The sequence below is a fragment of the Carcharhinus amblyrhynchos genome, chromosome 30 (genome assembly GCF_965287045.1).
Source record: "Carcharhinus amblyrhynchos chromosome 30, sCarAmb.v2.hapA, whole genome shotgun sequence".
Taxonomy (NCBI): Eukaryota; Metazoa; Chordata; class Chondrichthyes; order Carcharhiniformes; family Carcharhinidae; genus Carcharhinus; species Carcharhinus amblyrhynchos.
This window is the reverse complement of record NC_137353.1, coordinates 33154368-33173358: the sequence shown is the minus strand read 5'-3', so window position 1 is coordinate 33173358 and position 18991 is coordinate 33154368. Positions and strand designations below refer to the sequence as shown.

Below are 18991 nucleotides of genomic sequence, written 5' to 3'. Positions count from 1 at the left end.
GGATGTGATTTTCAGAAAGCTTTTGATAAAGTCCCACCTAAGAGGTTAGTGTGCAAAATTGAAGCATGGGACTGGGACAATATATTGGCATGAAATGAGAATTGGTTAGCAGATTAGAAATAAACTTGTCTTTTTTCAAAGTGCAAGCAGTGCCTAGTTGGGTCCTGCAAGAATCAGTGATTGGGTCCCAGCCATTGAGGATATACAGCAATGATTTGGCTGAAGGAACCAAAAGTATCAAGTTTGCTGATGACACAAAACTTGGTGGAAACGTGAGGTGTCAGGAAGTGGAGGTATTTGTAAGCAATTGATTATGATCAGTTGGGCCAGTGGTTGATGAATGGCAGATAGAGTTAATTTAGATAAATGCGAGGTGGTAGGGTGTTGAGGAGAGTTATAGAACAAAGAAATCTAGGGGCATAAGTTCATAGCTTCTTAAAAGTGGAGCCATAGGTGGACTGGGTGGTGAAGAAGGCCATTGGTCAGAACATTGAATACAGGAGTTGCGATGTCTTGTTGAAGTTGTACAAGACACACTATACAAGGCCACACTTGGAATCCTGTGTACAGTTCTGGTCACCCTATTCTAGAAAGGATATTATTAAGCCAGAAAGAGTGCAGGAAAAATTTACTAGGATGCCACTAGGACTTGATGATTTGAGTTATAAGGAGAGGCTAGATAGGCGGGGACTTTTTTCCCTGGAGCGCAGGAGGCTTAGGGGTGATGAGGTCTATGAAATAATGAGGGGAATAGATAAGGCAGATAGTCAACATCTTTTTCCAAAGGTAGGTGAATCTAAAATTAGAGAGTATAGGTTTAAGGTGAGAGGGGACAGATACAAAAGGGTCCAGAGGAGCAATTTTTTCCACATAGAGGGTGGTGAGTGTCTGGAACAAGCTGCCAAAGGTAGTAGTAGAGGCGAGTACAAATTTGTCTTTCAAAAAGCATTTGGATAGTTATGTGGCTAAGTTGGGTATAGAGGGATATGGACTAAACACAGGCAATTGGGACTAGCTTAGTGACTTATTTTTTAAAAAAGGCGGCATAGACAAGTTGGGCCGAAGGACCTGTTTCCATGCCTTAAACTCCTCTGCCTTTGTTTTTAAGTACTTTATGTTTATATGTTTGGATACTGGAAATAAGATATAGATTTAAGTGAGTTTAGTTTAGTATTTCTGGGTAAGAAAAGGTTAAAACTCTAGTTAGATTCATGTTAAAGGTGTTTGTTTGCATGTATGTCTATATATTAAGCTTAGAGAGTTTATGGCTTGAAAGACAAACAGGAGGTTGGAAAGAGAGTAAGCTGTTGTTTAGCAACTTGTTAAGTTGGAGAGTTTAATTGAATCAGTTGGTGGAAGTTGCTTAGCAGCTAGAGAGAGAACAGCCCTCTTAGCTCTGCCAGAAACAGAAGTAAGTAATGTCAAGAATGCACATCCTGGAGCAAAGAAAGGACAGTTAGTTCTAGAAACTAGAGAATGATTTTCAGAATGGTTGAAGTAATAGTGAAAACAGGAACTGGAATTTAGCAGAGTACAATTCCCTGAAGTTAAAAGCAGAAACTTTAAAGGTCAGACTGGGCGAAAGTGGCTAGAGAAAAGTCAGATATCTGTAGCAATTGAGAGTATCTGAGGGATTGTGTAAAAATCTGAAAACTCATGACTACCCAGGACAAAGAAATATTGAATAGGGAGTTGAAAATCCTGGAGGTGGATCCATGCTGAAAACAGTTGAGAGACAGCATTGTAAGAAGATTGTTAAGTATGTCTTTTTGAGAGTAGAGTTCGGAAACAATTGTGTAGCGGCCATTGGGGGGAATTGGAGAAGAAATCGACAAAAGTCTTGACTGGTTGACATCTTGACTGGTTTCAGAGTAAGGTGTTGTCTGACCAAGGTTAGCCTGTTGGTTTACAGGGCATGTTAACTGAGAATGTTATACCATATGTTATATTTTGTAATTTGAGTTATCCATAAAAAAAACCGTGTACATTTTTGAATATAAGTGGAAGTGAAGGAGTAATGTATTGTAGTCAAGCTTTTCATGTTTAATAATGGTATTTCCTGTCGTTAAGAGCTAATTTGCAGTCCTGTGACTGTTCATCTACAGTGGTTAGAACTGCTGCCTCAGCACCAGGGACCTAGGTTCGATTCCTGGCTTGGTTCACTGCTTGTCTGGAGTCTGCATGTTCTCCCTGTGTCTGCATGGGTTTCCTTCCAAAATCCAAATGACATGCTAGTTAGGTGCATTGGCCATGCTAAATTCTCACTCAGTTTGCCTGACCACGCGCTGGAGTGTGGCCACTTGGATTTTCACAGTAACTTCATTGCAGTGTTAATGTAAGCCTGCTTGTGACACTAATAAATAAACTCTATAAAATAAAAGCTATGATCTTTTGAGCCAGTGTTTCTTCTAGGACATTCCCATGCTGTAGGAGTGTCAATTGGGATTGTAACAGAGTGGCACGGAAGATGTTAAGGGACTTCAGGGCAATTTAGACAAGTTGAGTGACCGAACTATGATGTGGATATATGTAAAGTTGTTCACTTTCTTAGGAAAAACAGAATGGCAGAGTATTATTTAAATGGTGATAATTTGGGAAAAGTTGACTTACAAAGGGACCTGGGTGTCCAACAGCAGTCATTGAAAGAAAGCATGCAGGTACAGTAAATGATATGTTAGCCTTCGTTGTTAGCGGACTTGAGCACAAGAGCAAGGGCAGCTGTACAGGGTTTTGGTGAGACCACATCTGGAGTATTGTATGCAGTTTTGGTCTCCTTATTTAAGAAAGGATATACTTGCCATAAGAGGGAGTGCAGCAAAGGTTCATCAGACTTGACTCCTGGGATGACAGGGTTATGTGAGCAGAGATTGGGCCGACTAGGCCTGCATTCACTGGAATTTAAAAGAATGAGAGGGGATTTAATTGGTACAGTGGTTAGCACTGCTGTCTCACAGCATCAGGGAACCAGGTTCAATGCCAGCCTTGGGTCACTTGTGGAATTTGCACTTTCTCCCTGAGTCTGCATGGATTTCATCCGGGTGCTCTGGTTTACTCCCACAGCCCAAAGATTTGCAGGTTAGCTTGATTGGCTATGCTAAATTGACCCTAGTCTGGAGGATTAGCAGGGTAAATGTGTGCGGTTATGGGAATAGAGCCTGGGTGGGACTTTGATCGGTGCAGACTTGGTGGGCTGAATGGCTCCTTCTGTACTGTAGGGATTCTATGAAACACGTAAAATTCTGACAGCTGCTCAGATTAGATGCAAGGATGATGTTTTGTCCCAGGATACAGGGACTGAGGTGAGGAGAAACCTCTTCACTCAAAAAACATGGTGAACCTGTAGAATTCTCTACCACAGAAGGCAACTGAACAGAGGGCAAGTTATTGAATATATTTAACAAGGAAATTGATCGACTTCTAGACTTTAATGGTATCGAGGGGTGCGCAAGTATGGCACTGAGATAGTGGATCAGCTCTGACCATGTTGAATGGTGGAGCAGGCTCAAGGGGCCAAATAGCCTACTCCCATTTTCTATATTTCTATGCAAAGCGTTGAGCCATCAGTCTAATGATGCACTTTACTTCCTATTTCTCCTTTAACTGCTGTCTTTCATATCGATCTCTCAAGATGTTCATTACCCACTAGCAGTCCTTTTAGTGCCTTGGCTAAGTGCACAATTGATGGTATTCATAATGTGGAGATGCTGGCATTGGACTGGGGTAAACACAATAAGTCGTCTCACAACACCAGGTTAAAGTCCGACAGGTTTATTTGGTAGCAAACGCCACTAGTGACCTGAAAGCTAGTGGGTTTGCTGCCAAATAAGCCTGTTGGACTTTAACTTGGTGTTGAGAGGTTTCTTACTGTAATTGCATAAAGCAGGACTCGAGCCAGTATGGCATAATGCCTCATTGAGCGGTGACTTTGCCTGTTACCTAATTGAGGAAAATAACATTACACTTTTAATTAAGCTGCAGTCTAATGTCTCTAGTATTCTCTTCCTTCTTCCTGCACATTTTGAAAAATACTTGCTGCCTATAAAATTGTACACTGCAATTGCTGGACAAAATGTAGGTTGTCGGTTGACTTCTTTGCCCTTGTTCCTTCCATGAACCAATGAGGAAAATGCTTTGTCCATCTATTGCGTTAGCCAGGATCAAGAGCTTATTGAGATCTTACAGTTGCAGCACCAATTGCATTTGGTGACTTGTTTCTGCAGTAAGTAGTGGGTGATGAATCCATCGGACTCTGAGTAAAATGAAGCTGGTTATTGAGTTTTGCAATTATCATTGGTCCAATGGTTTACATAACTGAACAAAATGCAGGATATAAACTGAACCTATCTAATGCATTTACAAGTCGACTTATTACTCCTGTTATTTTAAGGTGTGATTTTGAACACCAAGTTTGTCGTGTTATTTCTGTCATTTGATTGTAAGATTCGTAAACCAGTGCACTTTCAAGCAGTGTAGTTCAATCTGTAACCAAACGTGGATAGAGGTTCGCTTAAATTCTGATATGAAAACTTGACTAAAATAACCATATATCTGCGAATACCTCCACCAGCTGATCCGCAGAGGATCTGAGTGTTTGTCTGGGTACCACATCCGGGCCAGTCGCTTTCTGTGGCTTGACATTCGAGAAAGCGCCTGTAATATCTGCAGTGGTGACCTCGGATACAGGTTCATCTGAGGCTTCCAGGATGGAGAGCGTGGTCCCTCTGACATCTTGCTGAAAATGGGTGTAGGATGCATTTAGCTGATCAGGGAGGGGTATGTCAGAGCTGGCAATTCTACATGCCTTCATCTTGTAGCCTGTTGTGTCTTGCAGACCTTGCCATAGTTGGCAAGGGTCTGTGTGGCTAGCTTGGGATGCTAGCTTTGTCTGTTACTGTCGTTTAGCATCTTTGATGGATTTTCTTAGATTGTATCTCGCTTTCTTGTACAGGTTGGGGTCACCTGACTTGAACACCTCAGATCTCGACTTCGGCAAGCAGTGGACATCCCCGTTCATCCATGCTCTTTTTTTGGGAAACGTGCGGATTTGCTTCTTTGGCACACAATCTTCTACACACTTACCGATGAAGTCAGTTCCTACAGCGGCATACTCGTTGTACTCGTGCCGATGAACTTAGAGTTTGGATTTGTACTGCAAACTCTGATGTTGTTGCTATTACAGAGATTTGGTTATAGGAATGTCAAGGTTGGCAGCTTAACATTCCAGGATACAGATATTTCTGGTGGGTTGGGGGGATGTAAGAAGAATGGGGGAGTTGCACTACTGGCTGAGGAGAATATCACAGCTGTACTGCGGGAGGACACCGCAGAGGGCTCATACAGCGAGGCAATATGGGTAGAGCTCAGGGAAAGGGTGTAGTCACAATGTTGGGGGTTTACTATAGGCTGCCCAACAGCCAGTGGGAGATGGAAGAACAGATATGCAGGCAGATTTTGGCAAGGTGGATTCTATGAATAATTAAAATCAGTTTTTAAAGCATTTACGATGGGAAAAGAGGGAAATGGGCCAAATGCAGGCATTTGGGATTATCTTAGGGGTTTAAAAAAAAGGGTGACGTGGACAAGTTGGGCCGAAGGACCTGTTTCCATGCTATAAACCTCTGACTTTATGACCATGTAGCATTGGTTAACCAAAGTAACAAGAACATTATGTTGGTTTGTGGGTGTAGATGTCTCTGGTTAAGTAGTGAACCACATGCAGTTGTAAATGCGCCTAGTTTGGGGGCGTTTAAGAGATCCGTGGATAGGTTTATGGATGAAAAGGGATTGGTTTAGGTTAGAGGGTCATTGTTTTTTAACTGGTCGGCGCAACATCGTGGGCCGAAGGGCCTGTTCTGCGCTGTAGTGTTCTATGTTCTATGTAATTGTCATGTCCCTAGGACATTAAAAAAAATCACCGTTAAATTGAACGTTACCCTTTTGTTTACTTAACAAGTGGACTTTGCTGAACCGAAAGGTGACTGCTCCAGGTCACACAATTAACAAGTTGGCCGCAGTTTCTGGAAGTTTTCAACATCAAGTACAGGGCAAAAGCTTAACCCTCGTCCTCGTGGAATCTCACCTCTCATTGTGAGGACACGTTACAATCAATGAAACCAGGGACCAGTGGAGAAACCCATCTCCCTAGCCCAGTCCTATAACAAAAGGGAAGCCATCAAAATGGTGGCACAACAGTTCACTCACAGCACTAGGGACCTGGGTTTGATTCTAGCCTTGGGTGACTGTTGGGAGTTTGCCCATTCTCCCTGTGTCTGCGTGGGTTTCCACCAGGTGCTCTGATTTCCTCCCACAGTCCAAAATTAGAACATAGGATAGTACAGCATAATTGAGGCCCTTCGGCCCTCGATGTTGTGCCGAGCTATGTCTGAACCCAAGATCAAGCTATCCCACTCCATATCATTCTGATGTGTTCTATGTGCCTTTCCAGTAACCGCTTGAAAGTTCCTAAAGTGTGTGATTCCACTATAACAGCAGCAGTGCATTCCACGCCCCAACTACCCTGAGTAAAGAATCTACCTCGGACATCCCTCCTATATCTCCCATCATGAACCTTATAGTTATGCCCCCTAGTAACAGCTACATCCACCCGAGGAAATAGTCTCTGAATGTCCACTCTTTCTATCCCCTTATCATCATATAAACTTCTATTAAGTCACCTCTCATCCTCCTCTGCTGGAAAGAGAAGCCCCAGCTCCCACAACCTTTTTTCATAAGACCTACTCTCCAAACCAGGCAGCATCCTGGTAAATCTCCTCTGCACTCTCTCCAATGCTTCTGCATCTCCCTTCTAGTGAGGTGACAGAACTGCACGCAATATTCCAAATGTGGTCTCACCAAGGTCCTGTATAGTTGCAGCATAACCCACAGCTCTTAAACTCAAACCCCCTGTTAATAAATGCGAACACGCTATAAGCTTTCTTCACGACTCTATCCACTTGAGTGGCAACCTTCAGAGATCTGTGGATATGAATCCCAAGATCTCTCTGTTCCCCCACATTCCTCAGAACCCTGCTGTTGACCCTGTAATCTGCATTCAAGTTTGTCCTACCAAAATGAATCACCTCGTACTTAGCATAGTTAAACTCCATCTGCCACTTTTCTGCCCAGCTCTGCATCCTAGTTCTGCAGGTTAGGTGGACTGGACATGCTAAATTGCCCCCTAGATGTGTCGGTTAGGGGGAATTAGCAGGATAAATATGTGGGGTTACAGGGTTTAGGGCCTGGTTGGCACGCTCTGTTAGTCAGTGCAGACCCAGTGGGCCAAACGGTCGGCTCCTGTCTTAAAGGGATTCTGTGAAATGTATAATACCTGCAGAAGTGCTAAAAGTCATAATTCTCTTCTAGTTGAGCAATGGATTTTGACCAGAGGCAGAGCAACTGTTTTTTGGCCTGCAACTGACTGGGCAACATTACATGAGCGAAGCTCTGACCATTGGAAAGTTTTAATATCCCATTTCCATGCAACTTAGTGTGCTGCTTAAACTCCACCCTACAAATAGAATTTCAGGCTGACCAACAATTTGCAACTAGTCCAGGCCTCTTCAAACCCTAGGCTATGGAAGAATTCTGCCATCCCTGTCGAACAAAGTCTCTGTTTACCACACTCATCATGCTGTGTCATCAATTTTAAAGGAATTCTGAAAAATCCTGCTTCAGCTAGCTGAACTGTAGGAACTATCACTGGGCCCTGGCTTTCTTGGCTCTGGCAATCATGTGAACTGATTCACATCTGTAGTGCATTTTCTTTGTTATTCACAGTTGTAGAAACACCTCCTTCCCAGCAAAACGATTTCTGTCACCGTTAATCCCAAACAATTGCACTTGCTGTGTCAAGCTGACTTCAAAACAGGCCACATGCTCATTTTACCTCCACAGGGAGAGAGTCGCAAAACATAACCATCTTTATAAATCTTATATCTGTAACAGGGTGAATAGTTAACTAACTCAGATTTAGCTAGGCCTCAGAAGCTTACTGAATTGCCATAAATTGTCAACGTGTTACAAGCACTGCTGTTGTAATTGAATTCAATGGTAATGGCAAAGGTTTAACACCATTTGCCTGACATTAACAGTTGCCCAAGATAAGTGTGGATGGTGTAAATGATAGTGACCGTACAAACGGTTGTTCTACCATGCAGTATGTTTACACATCAAATGCCAACACTTTGACCGAGCATTTCATCTAATTCGATACATAATTTACAACCTCATTTGTTTCCCCATCTCACCAGGAAGTTAGCAGTTCAGTTAATTCCCAGTGTGTAGCAGACAGTCAACAGGGTGTGAATTCAATTTGATGAGTGTAGATTATCGCTTTATCACAAACCAGAAATCGCTGTTCTTAAGTTGAAGTAAAAACTTGTTTTCATAAAATATTCTGTTCAATGTTTAAGCTTTATGAAACATTTTTATTATGAATAGTACCAGAAATGAGATACGTTTTATGTGACAAAACTGGGAAAGCTTGGTTTTGTTCCCTTAGAGCTGAGAACACTTGGTTACCAAAGCAAAAGTACTGGCAGAGCTATGGAAAAAGAGTAGGGGAGTGGGACCGTGATAGAGTCCATGAAAGAGCATAAGCACTGTGGACTGCATAGTTGCCTCTTGTATATATTATTAAATGCATAATTGATGGAGACTAATTGATGCATGCAACTTGTTTATCTGACATGTAAGTACAGTTTTGGATTTATGACTAACTGTTGCATCACAAAATGGTGCTGTTCATATTCTATTTCTGTTCTGAGTTGAGGTGGGATAATTCAGATTGCTTGCCACATTTGCTTACATGTCACATTTTACTGGGTAGCCCTGTGGTTCAGGCAGAATCCCTTCAAAATAATTGTTCTGTCGTTACCAGGGCCAGTAAGAGAGAAATATGGTATAAATATGAATAATTCACCAATGAGTTGGTGCGATTAATAATCCAACTGGTGCAAGACTCAAGAACAGCTTCTTCCCTGCTGCTGTCAGACTTTTGAATGGACCTATCTTGCATTAAGTTGATCTTTCCCTTGCTCTAGTTATGTAACACGACATTCTGCATTCTCTCATTTCCTTCTGTATAAATAGTATGCTCTGTCTGCATAGCACACAAACAATACTTTTCACTGTATGCTAATACATGTGAAAATAATAAATCAAATCAAACGTTATTTGTGTGCAGTAGTTGAAAGGCTTGTAACACTAGGCCCAACCAAACACCTGTCCAATTTTAGCTTCTGACTGAGAACAAATATGAAGATCTGAGAAGCTGAGTTATTTATTTTCTTTTTTATTAAAGAACTGAACTGGTTGATGCCTGTTGTGGTTACAATTTTTTTATTATACAGTTCAAGATGATTAGGTTGTGATTGAAAGCAGTTTGGATTTTAAAAAGCTGTCAGTGCTGCAAATTTGAAATGAAGGGAAAATGTTGGAAGATCCGTTTGCAAAATTAAGATAAATGAATGCTAAAGACCCGTTGTCTCAACCGTCCAGCTTTCCAAATGCTAATATACATACCCATAGTTTATTTCATAGAGTCTAGTGTTCTACAATTTATCAGTTACTCTGTTTACCAATGGTATGATATGGCCCAATTTTCACATTTGATATCCACCCCACCCCAATCTCCCACAATCATCTTTCCCCTTTAGAAAATATTGGCGTTTGATTAGATGAATCCCATAAAGATAGTGAAACAATAGTAAATTCTCCTTGTTGTTTGTTATACAAATGTACTCAGTTGGCTTTAATTAGGTTTTGTTTTGCATAGATTATTTTGTTTATGACTTCAAAAACAATTCTGTTCATGAGTTACGTTTTGGGTAACACAAGCTGAGCATTTTTTTCATACTTCATGAATGACGAAGAATGTTGAAGAGGAATGTGATTAACTGATTTGGCACGAAGTAACTGAATGAATAAGAACAAGAAGGTTGTTTAGTTAATGGTCAGTGCATCCAGCTGGGACTTGTAACAGAATGTCCCTGCAGCACATTACTGCTGACATGTAAACATCAGGCACTCTGACCCAACTTAATTTCACTAGATCATTTACTTGTTTTGAGATGTTATGCTTTGGTGAGTTTTAATTTGCATTGAGAGTTCTGCACTTTTGTTGGGGCTGCTGGGAAGGCAGACAGTGGAAGCAGTGCATTCTCAAAATGAAGTTCAGGGGCTGCTTTGCTCCCTCCTTATAGCTACCTCACTGATGCCAACATTCACTCTCCCTTGAGATTAGTTCAACTTGTTTCTAGGAGGTCCCACTAACATCAAGCGGCAAATCCCGGGAGTCTGGGAAAGGATCCCTCTTGCACTGTGCAAAAGGCAGTTGTGACTCCAGTGAGCTCAAGGGATTTCCCTCTCCTGAAGTGCTGTTAATGGTACAGCTTGTTGTTTTGATGAAGCAATGAACAAAATAAGCAACCAATTTCTATCATGTTGCTGCTTCATCCAGCTTCTGATTCACTGCAGTTGTCAAAGTCTTCTCGTCTCTGATATCCATTTTTAAAGTTAGTCATCATGCATTATTGCTCCACTGGTAATATAAACACACTCTGCAACGCAGTTGGTTAAAAGTTGTAATTTGTGAATTAATTTTTCTTCATTCGATAAATAGTCAGGTACTGGCAGGTGGGAGTTGGAAAATCTTTTTTGACTAGCATCAGCAAACTGAAATTCAACTTGCGGATGTTGAGAGGGAATGGTAGTGCCGCCACAAGTAGCAAAAATCAATACTCATGGAAATGTTATATTTACTGAATATTGGGGGTAGCAGTGTTGTATTGTACACTTTACAACATTGGTAGAAAACTGTAAATAGGCTTGAAAATGTCTACATTTTTGTGCCGATTCTAATATGATTGTAATGTGTAGAAATATTGCTGTTTAGGTCCAGTCAGGCTGTGGTGTTTTGATAATTTAATTGTGATGGCTGTGCTGTAGATTAAATTTTTCCTTTGAGTGGAGTGCTATTACACAGTGGGCATTTGGCAGACCACTTTTGAGAGGAAGCTATTATCAATGACTGCTATAGTTGGGTTATAGTGTATTTGTGTTGAGCTTTGGGTAATTATCTTCGTTCTAAATCACAATGCCGTCTATTCAAACTGTGAATATTATCTGATTGTACTGATTAAGATCCATTTGATCTGTTTAATGTGTCTTGAGCATTTTAATGTTCTATTAAATTAAGGATTTTATTTGCATTTTTTAATGTAGCCATACTTCTTTTATGTAGGCTGCCTTCCAGTCTGGCCAGAATGCAGCTCCTCCTCCACTTGTATACTCCCAAAATCCACAGACAATGACTACGCAACCACAGACTAGACAGGTAAGTTGCCTCTGGGAATGCCACTGCAGCATCTTGACTTCATTTCACATTTAAAATTGTGATGTTAAAAGGCATGCTTTTGGTGTAATGCATTTTATTTTCAGTGCTTTCCACAACAGAATAATTGTCAGCAGTAAGTGATGACAGTGCTGTTATCTATTGAGTGTAGTTAGCAGAACTAGCTATACTCTACTTGTACAGAAACTGGTTCATATCAACGAAAATGAATTAGTAACAGATGTGTTATAATCTCCATTTTCAAAGGAAATATAGTAGTCTCTTGAGCCATTTCCGAATGTCTTGAGAGTAATTTATTCACAGATTGCTAGAATTCCAAATACGAATCCAGGTTCATTTTATTAAACTCAAAAATTCAAACAATTTTTAGATGTATTGATGAGTCAGTGTTATTGTCAGCTGCATGACTGAGCCAGTGCTGCTTGTCCACCATAATTAACAAAGACTGATAACTGACTGTGATTATCAATACCCTCTATTCATTCAAGACATGTGGGTGTCTTTGCATTTAATGCCCATCCATTTATTACCCTCAAAGCAGTGGCTAGCTGTCTTCTTGAACTGCTGTAATCCATGTGTTGTAGGTACACCCATATTGCTGTTAGTGGGGGGGAGTTCCAGGATTTTGATCAAATCCTACTGGCATGGTGGTACAGTGGTCGGCACTGCTGCGTGACAGCGCCAGACATCCAGGTTCAATTCAGGCCCTGGGCATTGTCTGGGTAGAGTTTACACATTCTCCCACTATATGCATGGGTTTCCTTCGGGTGTTACGGTTTCCTCCCTGAAGATGTGCAGATTTGGTTGATTGGCCATGTTAAATTGACCTTAGTTTCACAAGGATCAGCACAGTAAATATGGGGTTACGGGAATAGGGTCTGGGTGGGATTGTTTTTGGTGCAGACTCGATGGGTTGAATGGCGTTCTTCTGCACTGGAGGGATTCTATGGATAAATGATAGTTGCAAAGAACTGTAGAGGATTATTATTTGTTGGTCATCTTTTATTACTTGTTCACTTTTCAGCATTGTGAAAGCTATCCACTGCATTGGGAACAAAACTAGACACTGTATGCTTCCTCTCTCTGTCTCTCTCTCCTCCCCCTGCTAGCTCAAGAATCTCGAACTCCAACAGCTGGAGACATTTCCTGTACACATGGTCCCCTAAGGCATTGTGTCCTGAAGTTCTCATATGGCACTCCTTTTGAACTGCCCATCTGTGATTTTTTTAAAAAAAATCTCCATTCCATCTTTTAGAATTTAGTTAGCATCTTATTTAAGCTATTAATTTTAATGAATGCCTCTGCACTTGATCTATGCTGATCTTATCGTTAATCACTTACTGCTCTATTTTGTCCATTCATGCTGGATGATACTTTTAGTTGATTTGTTTTTACCTTGCTCCCTGGAGCTTATTCTGCTCTGCTGCTCAGTCTCCGAACTCATTGAGCCAAGTCCTCCTCACCTTTGGGCTCTCTGAACAAATAATTGCCTACCTTCTGTACTGTGATGTCACTTCTTTTTAATTTGCTCACATCGTGCTGTCATGGATTCGTGTTTGTCTCTTGCTGACTCCCACCTCACATGCTCTCACCTCTGCTGCTGACTCTTCACTACCATTTTTATCTGTTAGTCTCCAGCACTCTCCCTCCCTCACTGTGCCCCCCCCCCCCCCACCAATCCCTGTCAGTTATTCTTGCCACCGCCCCCGCCCCACCCAGCACTTGTCGTCTTTGTGGACCTTTGCCACTGCTTTCCCTCAGCTTAGCCTTTCTGACTCTAATGCTATCTTAAAGATTTTAATAGCAGGCTGGCTACATGATTGCAAAAAGAACTTTGACAGGATTTTCAGAAAAATACCTTTTTAAGAAGTTTATATCATTGAATATTTTCCCCTGTCCTTTCCTAAGTGATCTAATATTGATTGTATTGATTTTCTTTCCTGTTTGCCTGAATCTGAAGGTAAATAGCCATTATATCAAACAATTTAAATAACTTTTCATCTTCAAATTCAGAATTTGCAGACATGATTTGAGAGAGAGTGGGAGGATGAATGTGGAAGTCATGCAAGTGTCATTCATTGCACATATGAGTTACAACTGCTTTATCATCCATTTTTCTTCATTCAGTACAAAGGTGAAATTGCTTTTCTTCAATTAATTTCTCCTATCTTTGAAGCTTTAACACTCACCATTGCTCACATTCATTCAGTCTTTGCAACAAATATACTGTTGTCACAGTCCAGAGTAAGAAATGAGGCACTGGAATCTGTGTGTAAACTCTGTTAGATGATCAACCATGCATAGTTCTTTCTTTTTATATTAATATGGTGTAATTAAGATTTTTATTGGCTTATTATCCAAATTCGCCAAATGGCCAATTTGGCCTTTGTTTTAAAGGCTGCTTCCTTTAGACTTGCAGTGCTTTTTTTCTAATTTTAATATCAGAGAATTTTATTTTTAGCAACTCCTATCACACACTGTTACTCTCTCCTCTGTTGTTCTTTGCTGCGATGCAGTTCTGTGGGCGTCAGGCACACAACGGCACTTTACGCAAGTGGCTATTCTCCGTGAACTTAGACATTAGATGTTAGCTAGCTACTTTGACTATGCATCACTACCGAGCTGAATCCTGTCTTCAGCCAGTTTCTAGACATGCACATTTTTAACAGAAGGTTGTTAAATCGTGTTCATGAGTGGGAGCCATGGCTAAGTCGTCATCTCCCCTCCAATCCTTTACCTAGGAACAGTGATGCCAATTATGTTTCTACCACTGTCACTTCAGAAAAGGTCAGATATTCAGCAATCTTGGGATTAGACCGTTCTCTTCCGAGTGGATTAGTTTATCACTGCCATGCCAGCTGTTGTCATAGGAATCATTTATTTTTCAGGTCACATTTTCAATAATATGTACATATTTTATATGTTTTTGTTATATCTATAGAGTCCAAGCTATTAAGTTTGGATCACCAAATGGAAGTTAAATTTATTTTTTCTGTGTCGTTTTCTTAAGTTAAATGTGCTTTACTCTCCAGACAACCAACTCTTGCCTTCTCTGCCGGTCATTTTTTTTGATGGAAGATGATGAAGCTGTTGTGTTAAAGTTCCTTCTGTCAAATTACTGACTTTTTCAGTTAAGTTATGAAAGCAGTGGATGTGGCGGGAGACCACACTGCCATTACAGCTCCAGTTTGGAACCAGACTCTTGAATTCTGTCTCATCCAGTTGATTCCTTATTCGATTGTGTTACATATGCACAACAAATAAGAAAAACAAGCCAACAGGAAGGAAACTATCTTTTTCATCTAAATGTTGGTGAAAATGCCTCTCCTTTGAAGTGATACTGTTTCCAAAGATAATAATTAAGTTTCAATACTAATTTGAGTAATAAAATATGGTTTTCTGGTCGATCTTAAAAAATAGAGTGCCGTATCCCTCATCTTCCTCTCTCCCTCCCCACCACCACCACCCCTCCTGTTCTCTTTTGAAATTACTATCTTTAACACACTTTGTTTACCTGCAGAGAAGCAGTAAAGCTTAGGGTGTCTCCCTTTCTCATCTCTCTTGCTTTCTGTCACTGCTGTAAGACCCATGCTATTATTGGTTAGGATGTATGCATTTTGACAAAGCTCCGTTTCTCCTGTCCTGATGGAATTAGTTGCTCAAATGAAAATTGGCCAAATTCTTCGATTATGGAATTCATCTCAATCCTATTAATTTAAATAGATAGCAAACATCAATGTTTTATTTATCTTAAAAAGTAAATTCTGTATCCAGCCTTTTCACAAAATTATTTCCTGACCGTATAATTCCTCCAAACAAAACTGGGATACGAGGAACTCCAATTTAGTAACTGTTGCTGTGCACTGTCTCCTATTCTTAGTGCCAGTCATTTAAATTTCCTATGTGCCAATAATATTACTTTGTTTGAGAAATTGTATAAAAGCTATGGAGCAAAATTGAAAACTATTGCATCCAATAAATTGTGGAATTGATCAGATATTTGTTACTAATTCACTAGAAAATTTGTTCCTGTATGGATAGAAATAATTGTTATTCTGATTTGTGGAAAGCTTTGATTTTTTTTATCTATGTAATGTGCTGAGTGACCTGAAGTACTGGTATATTAGAACTGTGGTTTAATGCTTGTGCTTTTGAGTTTTCTAGTCTGTCCTTGCGTTCTTGCTGACTCTGTGTGCCTTTCCCTTGTGTATTTCTTACTTCTCTTCAGTTCGCAGCAGGGCCTCGGGCTGCCCACCACCAGGTATTTACCCCATTCACTTCATACATCTGGATTTTTGCCATTAAAAGTAGCCTCAATGAGTAGTTCTAACTTTACTGATCAAACAGTTCATTTATTTTTTTAAAAAAAGGAAATCCTTAAGCAAAAAACCAGAATAACATCTGATAACCAGAAATTGCTAAAATGTGCTGAAGTGGCAACTAACTTCAAAAGCTTGCTTCATAAGTTCAGGATGGTGTTCTAGCAGGACTCCTTTTGGCCATCAAATAATTTGGTTTGATGGTTAGGTTCAATATCATACAATTCCAACAGTGCCGAAGGAGGCTATTCAGCACATCATGTCTGCATCAACTCTCTGAAAGCGCTTCTTAACCAGTCTATTTGATTTATAATAATTCTTCAATTCTTTCTCCATTTCAATGTCCTGGAGCATTTCTTTATCTTGGTGTGCCCCAACCACTGCATTATAGATTCTCAAACAAGTCTTTTGCTTAGCCATGTTTACAAGCAACCCTCAGTGAAGTCATCTGGCAGCACAGTGTCAGCTTCCATGTGATGCCCATCCTTAGTTACCATCATCTCGTGATTGAGCAGAGCTTTATGGCATTAAGACTTGAATGAGATTGATTTTTGTCTCTAGCCGTAATGCCACAATAAAAGAAAAAATTCAAAACCCTTCTCATGAAGTTCTTGACCTATCTGCATTTGGAGCATCAGTCTATGTCACGTTAATCCAGGTCCAAAGATGTGTGAAAACTTTGGTAGTTTGTGTTGAATTTTGTTTGCTTCCTGACATCGACCAAAGCTGACTCTGTCCACCTCAAAAATTGCTCTTGCTTCATTGCTGCAGTGATCTGGCCCATGCTTTTTCCACCTTGATTGATTTTCCTCCACGCTGTGCTTGTCAGCCTCCTAACTCCTATTCTCTGTGTCTTTAGCTGTAAAGTCCTTGCACTTTGATTGTTTTAGCTGCGTCCCACTAGCTGCTTTTGCCCCTTCAAGCTTATTGCAAGATCCTCCTTTTTGCTTCAAATCTGTCCATCAACTTAGCATGCCCCACCTTGGTGCTGTTTGGCTGTAGGTCTCCATGTGCATGTACTGATGCCTATTGGCTGCTCTTTTCCTTTGCTCTATCCTTGACGTTGTACTTTCAGAAGCTTTGTTCGACCAATTGAAGCTCCATTGCTAAATCTGTTTCCCTATCATTTACTCCTCTGCTTTAACTGCTTTTTAAAAAAAAGTCATTGTATTTTCGCTCACCCCTCCCAATTTTGTTTGCTCATCCATTTTTATCTGCTGCCCAGTGCAGTGTTTTTTTGAGGCAACTTCCTGTGCCTCCTGTAGAACAGTATCAACTCATATTTATGTAGCCCCTTTAACGTAGTTCCTTAATATTCATATAAAAAAGACATTGAGTTACACAAGGAGATATTGGGTCAGATGACCAAAAGCTTGGTCAAAGAGATAGGTTTTAAGAAATGTCTTAAAGGAAAGTGAAGTCGCGAGTTTATGGTCTAACCAACTGAAGGTAAGGGCACCAATAGAGATGCACAAGAGGCCAGAATTAGAGGAGTACAGTTTACAGCGATAGGGACTGCCATAACCATGGGAGGATTTGGAGAGAGCTTAAGACTCAGACAACAATGTTTTGAATGAGCTCAAGGTTATGGAGGACAGAATGGTGGAGACCAGCCAGGAGTGGGTTGGAATCAGTGAGTCTGGAAGTAAAGAAGGCATGAATGAGGGCTTCAGCAGCAGATGAACTGAGACAGTTACTAAATTGAGCGCTTTTATAGAGATGAAAATAGGTGATCATAGTGTGGATGTGAGGTCAGAAGCTGAACTCTGGTCAGTTGTGACACCAAGGTTGCCAATAGACTACCTTAATCTCTGAGACTGTTGCCAGGGAAAGGGACAGAGTTCATAGTCAATGATTGGAGTTTGGAGTGGGGATTGATAATGATGGCTTCAGTCTTTCCAATATTAATTGGAGGAAATTTGTTCTTGCCTGATACTGGATGTTAGGTAAGCAATCTGATAATTTAGCAGCAGTGGTGTGAGGTAAAGCTGGGTGTCATCAATGCAAATGTGAAAACTAACATTTGTCTTTGAATGATGCCACCTAAGTCGGCATGTAGATCCTTAGCAGACACCAGAGATTGTGGCCCTAGAGCAGAAAGAGAAGTCTATTATTCATTAATTGCATATTATACTCTGGCCATGACTAGAGAGATGGGGATGAAATCAAGTGTGAGCAGTCCCACCCAGCTGGATGTCAGAAGAGAGGTATTGGAGGAGGATGGTGTGGTCAACTATGTCATAGGCTGCTGACGGATTGAGAAGTACAAAGACAGAAAGTTTACTTTTGTTATGGTCGTAAGTTTTTTGAATCCTATGTTTAATTCTGTTTAAAAGAAATGGTGGAGCGTTTTGTAGAAGTTTTTTCCATAATCGTGGAACAGAGAATTTTTGAACACCAACTTGTCATTGCATGGGCACTTACTAACTGCATTTCTTTTTGACTGGCAGTGTGTGTAATCTGCTGGCCTATATTTTCTGTTCTAGTGGTAGTAATGGTGACATTTCCTCTTTTAGCATTCCCCTTGCTATTGAGACACACAAGATGCTTGAATTTTTGTTGAGTTTACAATTTTTGCTTCTTCCTTGGTCCAGTAAATCAGTTGCAATACAGCTTTGAATTAAAATTTTAATAACTTCACAGCAATGTTCCACACTATTTTGTGATCTGTGCCATTCATCCAAGAACATAACACATCAACTGGACAATGTTACAAAGCATGTATGTTTAAAGAGAACTCTCCTTTTAACAACAATACCCTTTTGACAATGCCTGAGCATTCAGCAGCAAACGGGTTCAATGTGGGGTTTTCAGTCCTGATACATTATGCACATTGAATTTACCAGTAATTCTGGGGAAAGTTATTTTCCAAATAATGACAACAGACAGCATGTTCTGACCCATTGTTTTGGACAATGTTTCCTGAACCTTTCAGGTAATTGATTTTTGAATTTGTCATGCACCCTGCTCACATACTTCCTGAGTAACTTATGTGGTAATTTTCCAGTTTGCCAATATTTAAAAACAGTATATTATCTCGGATGGTAATAAGATTGCTGCCATTCCGAATTGAAGATGCTTGTCATACTTCAGTCAAGCAGTTATGTTTGATCAGGTTTTGGAACTACTTTTGAAGGCAAATAAAAGGCGATGGTGACCTTCTGTAGTTTTACTTTTTTCAACTGTGGACATTATTTGCTGTTCTCAATTGTGCCATTCAAATGCCATGCTAAATTGCTCAGGGCTCCTGGTGAAAATTGAGAGATCTGGGGATCAGACTTTCTTTAATATTCTCATACCTGTCATTTTAAAACAAAAA

At 40.4% G+C, this 18991-nt stretch overlaps 1 protein-coding gene across 8 annotated transcripts in view; it reads left to right on the top strand.

Annotated features, from left to right (window-relative positions):
* Positions 1-18991, top strand: part of LOC145360241 (eukaryotic translation initiation factor 4 gamma 3-like) — a 338012-nt gene that overhangs the window by 156883 nt on the left and 162138 nt on the right. For 5 of the 8 annotated variants that reach the window (XM_080215311.1, XM_080215316.1, XM_080215315.1 and 2 more), the window contains 2 exons: positions 11243-11335; positions 15582-15614. In XM_080215311.1, the coding sequence (XP_080071437.1) occupies positions 11243-11335; positions 15582-15614 (126 nt within the window). Of the gene's footprint in view, positions 1-1723; positions 1744-11242; positions 11336-15581; positions 15615-18991 lie in introns of those variants that run through there. The other 3 variants (XM_080215313.1, XM_080215317.1, XM_080215318.1) reach the window with 2 other exon arrangements.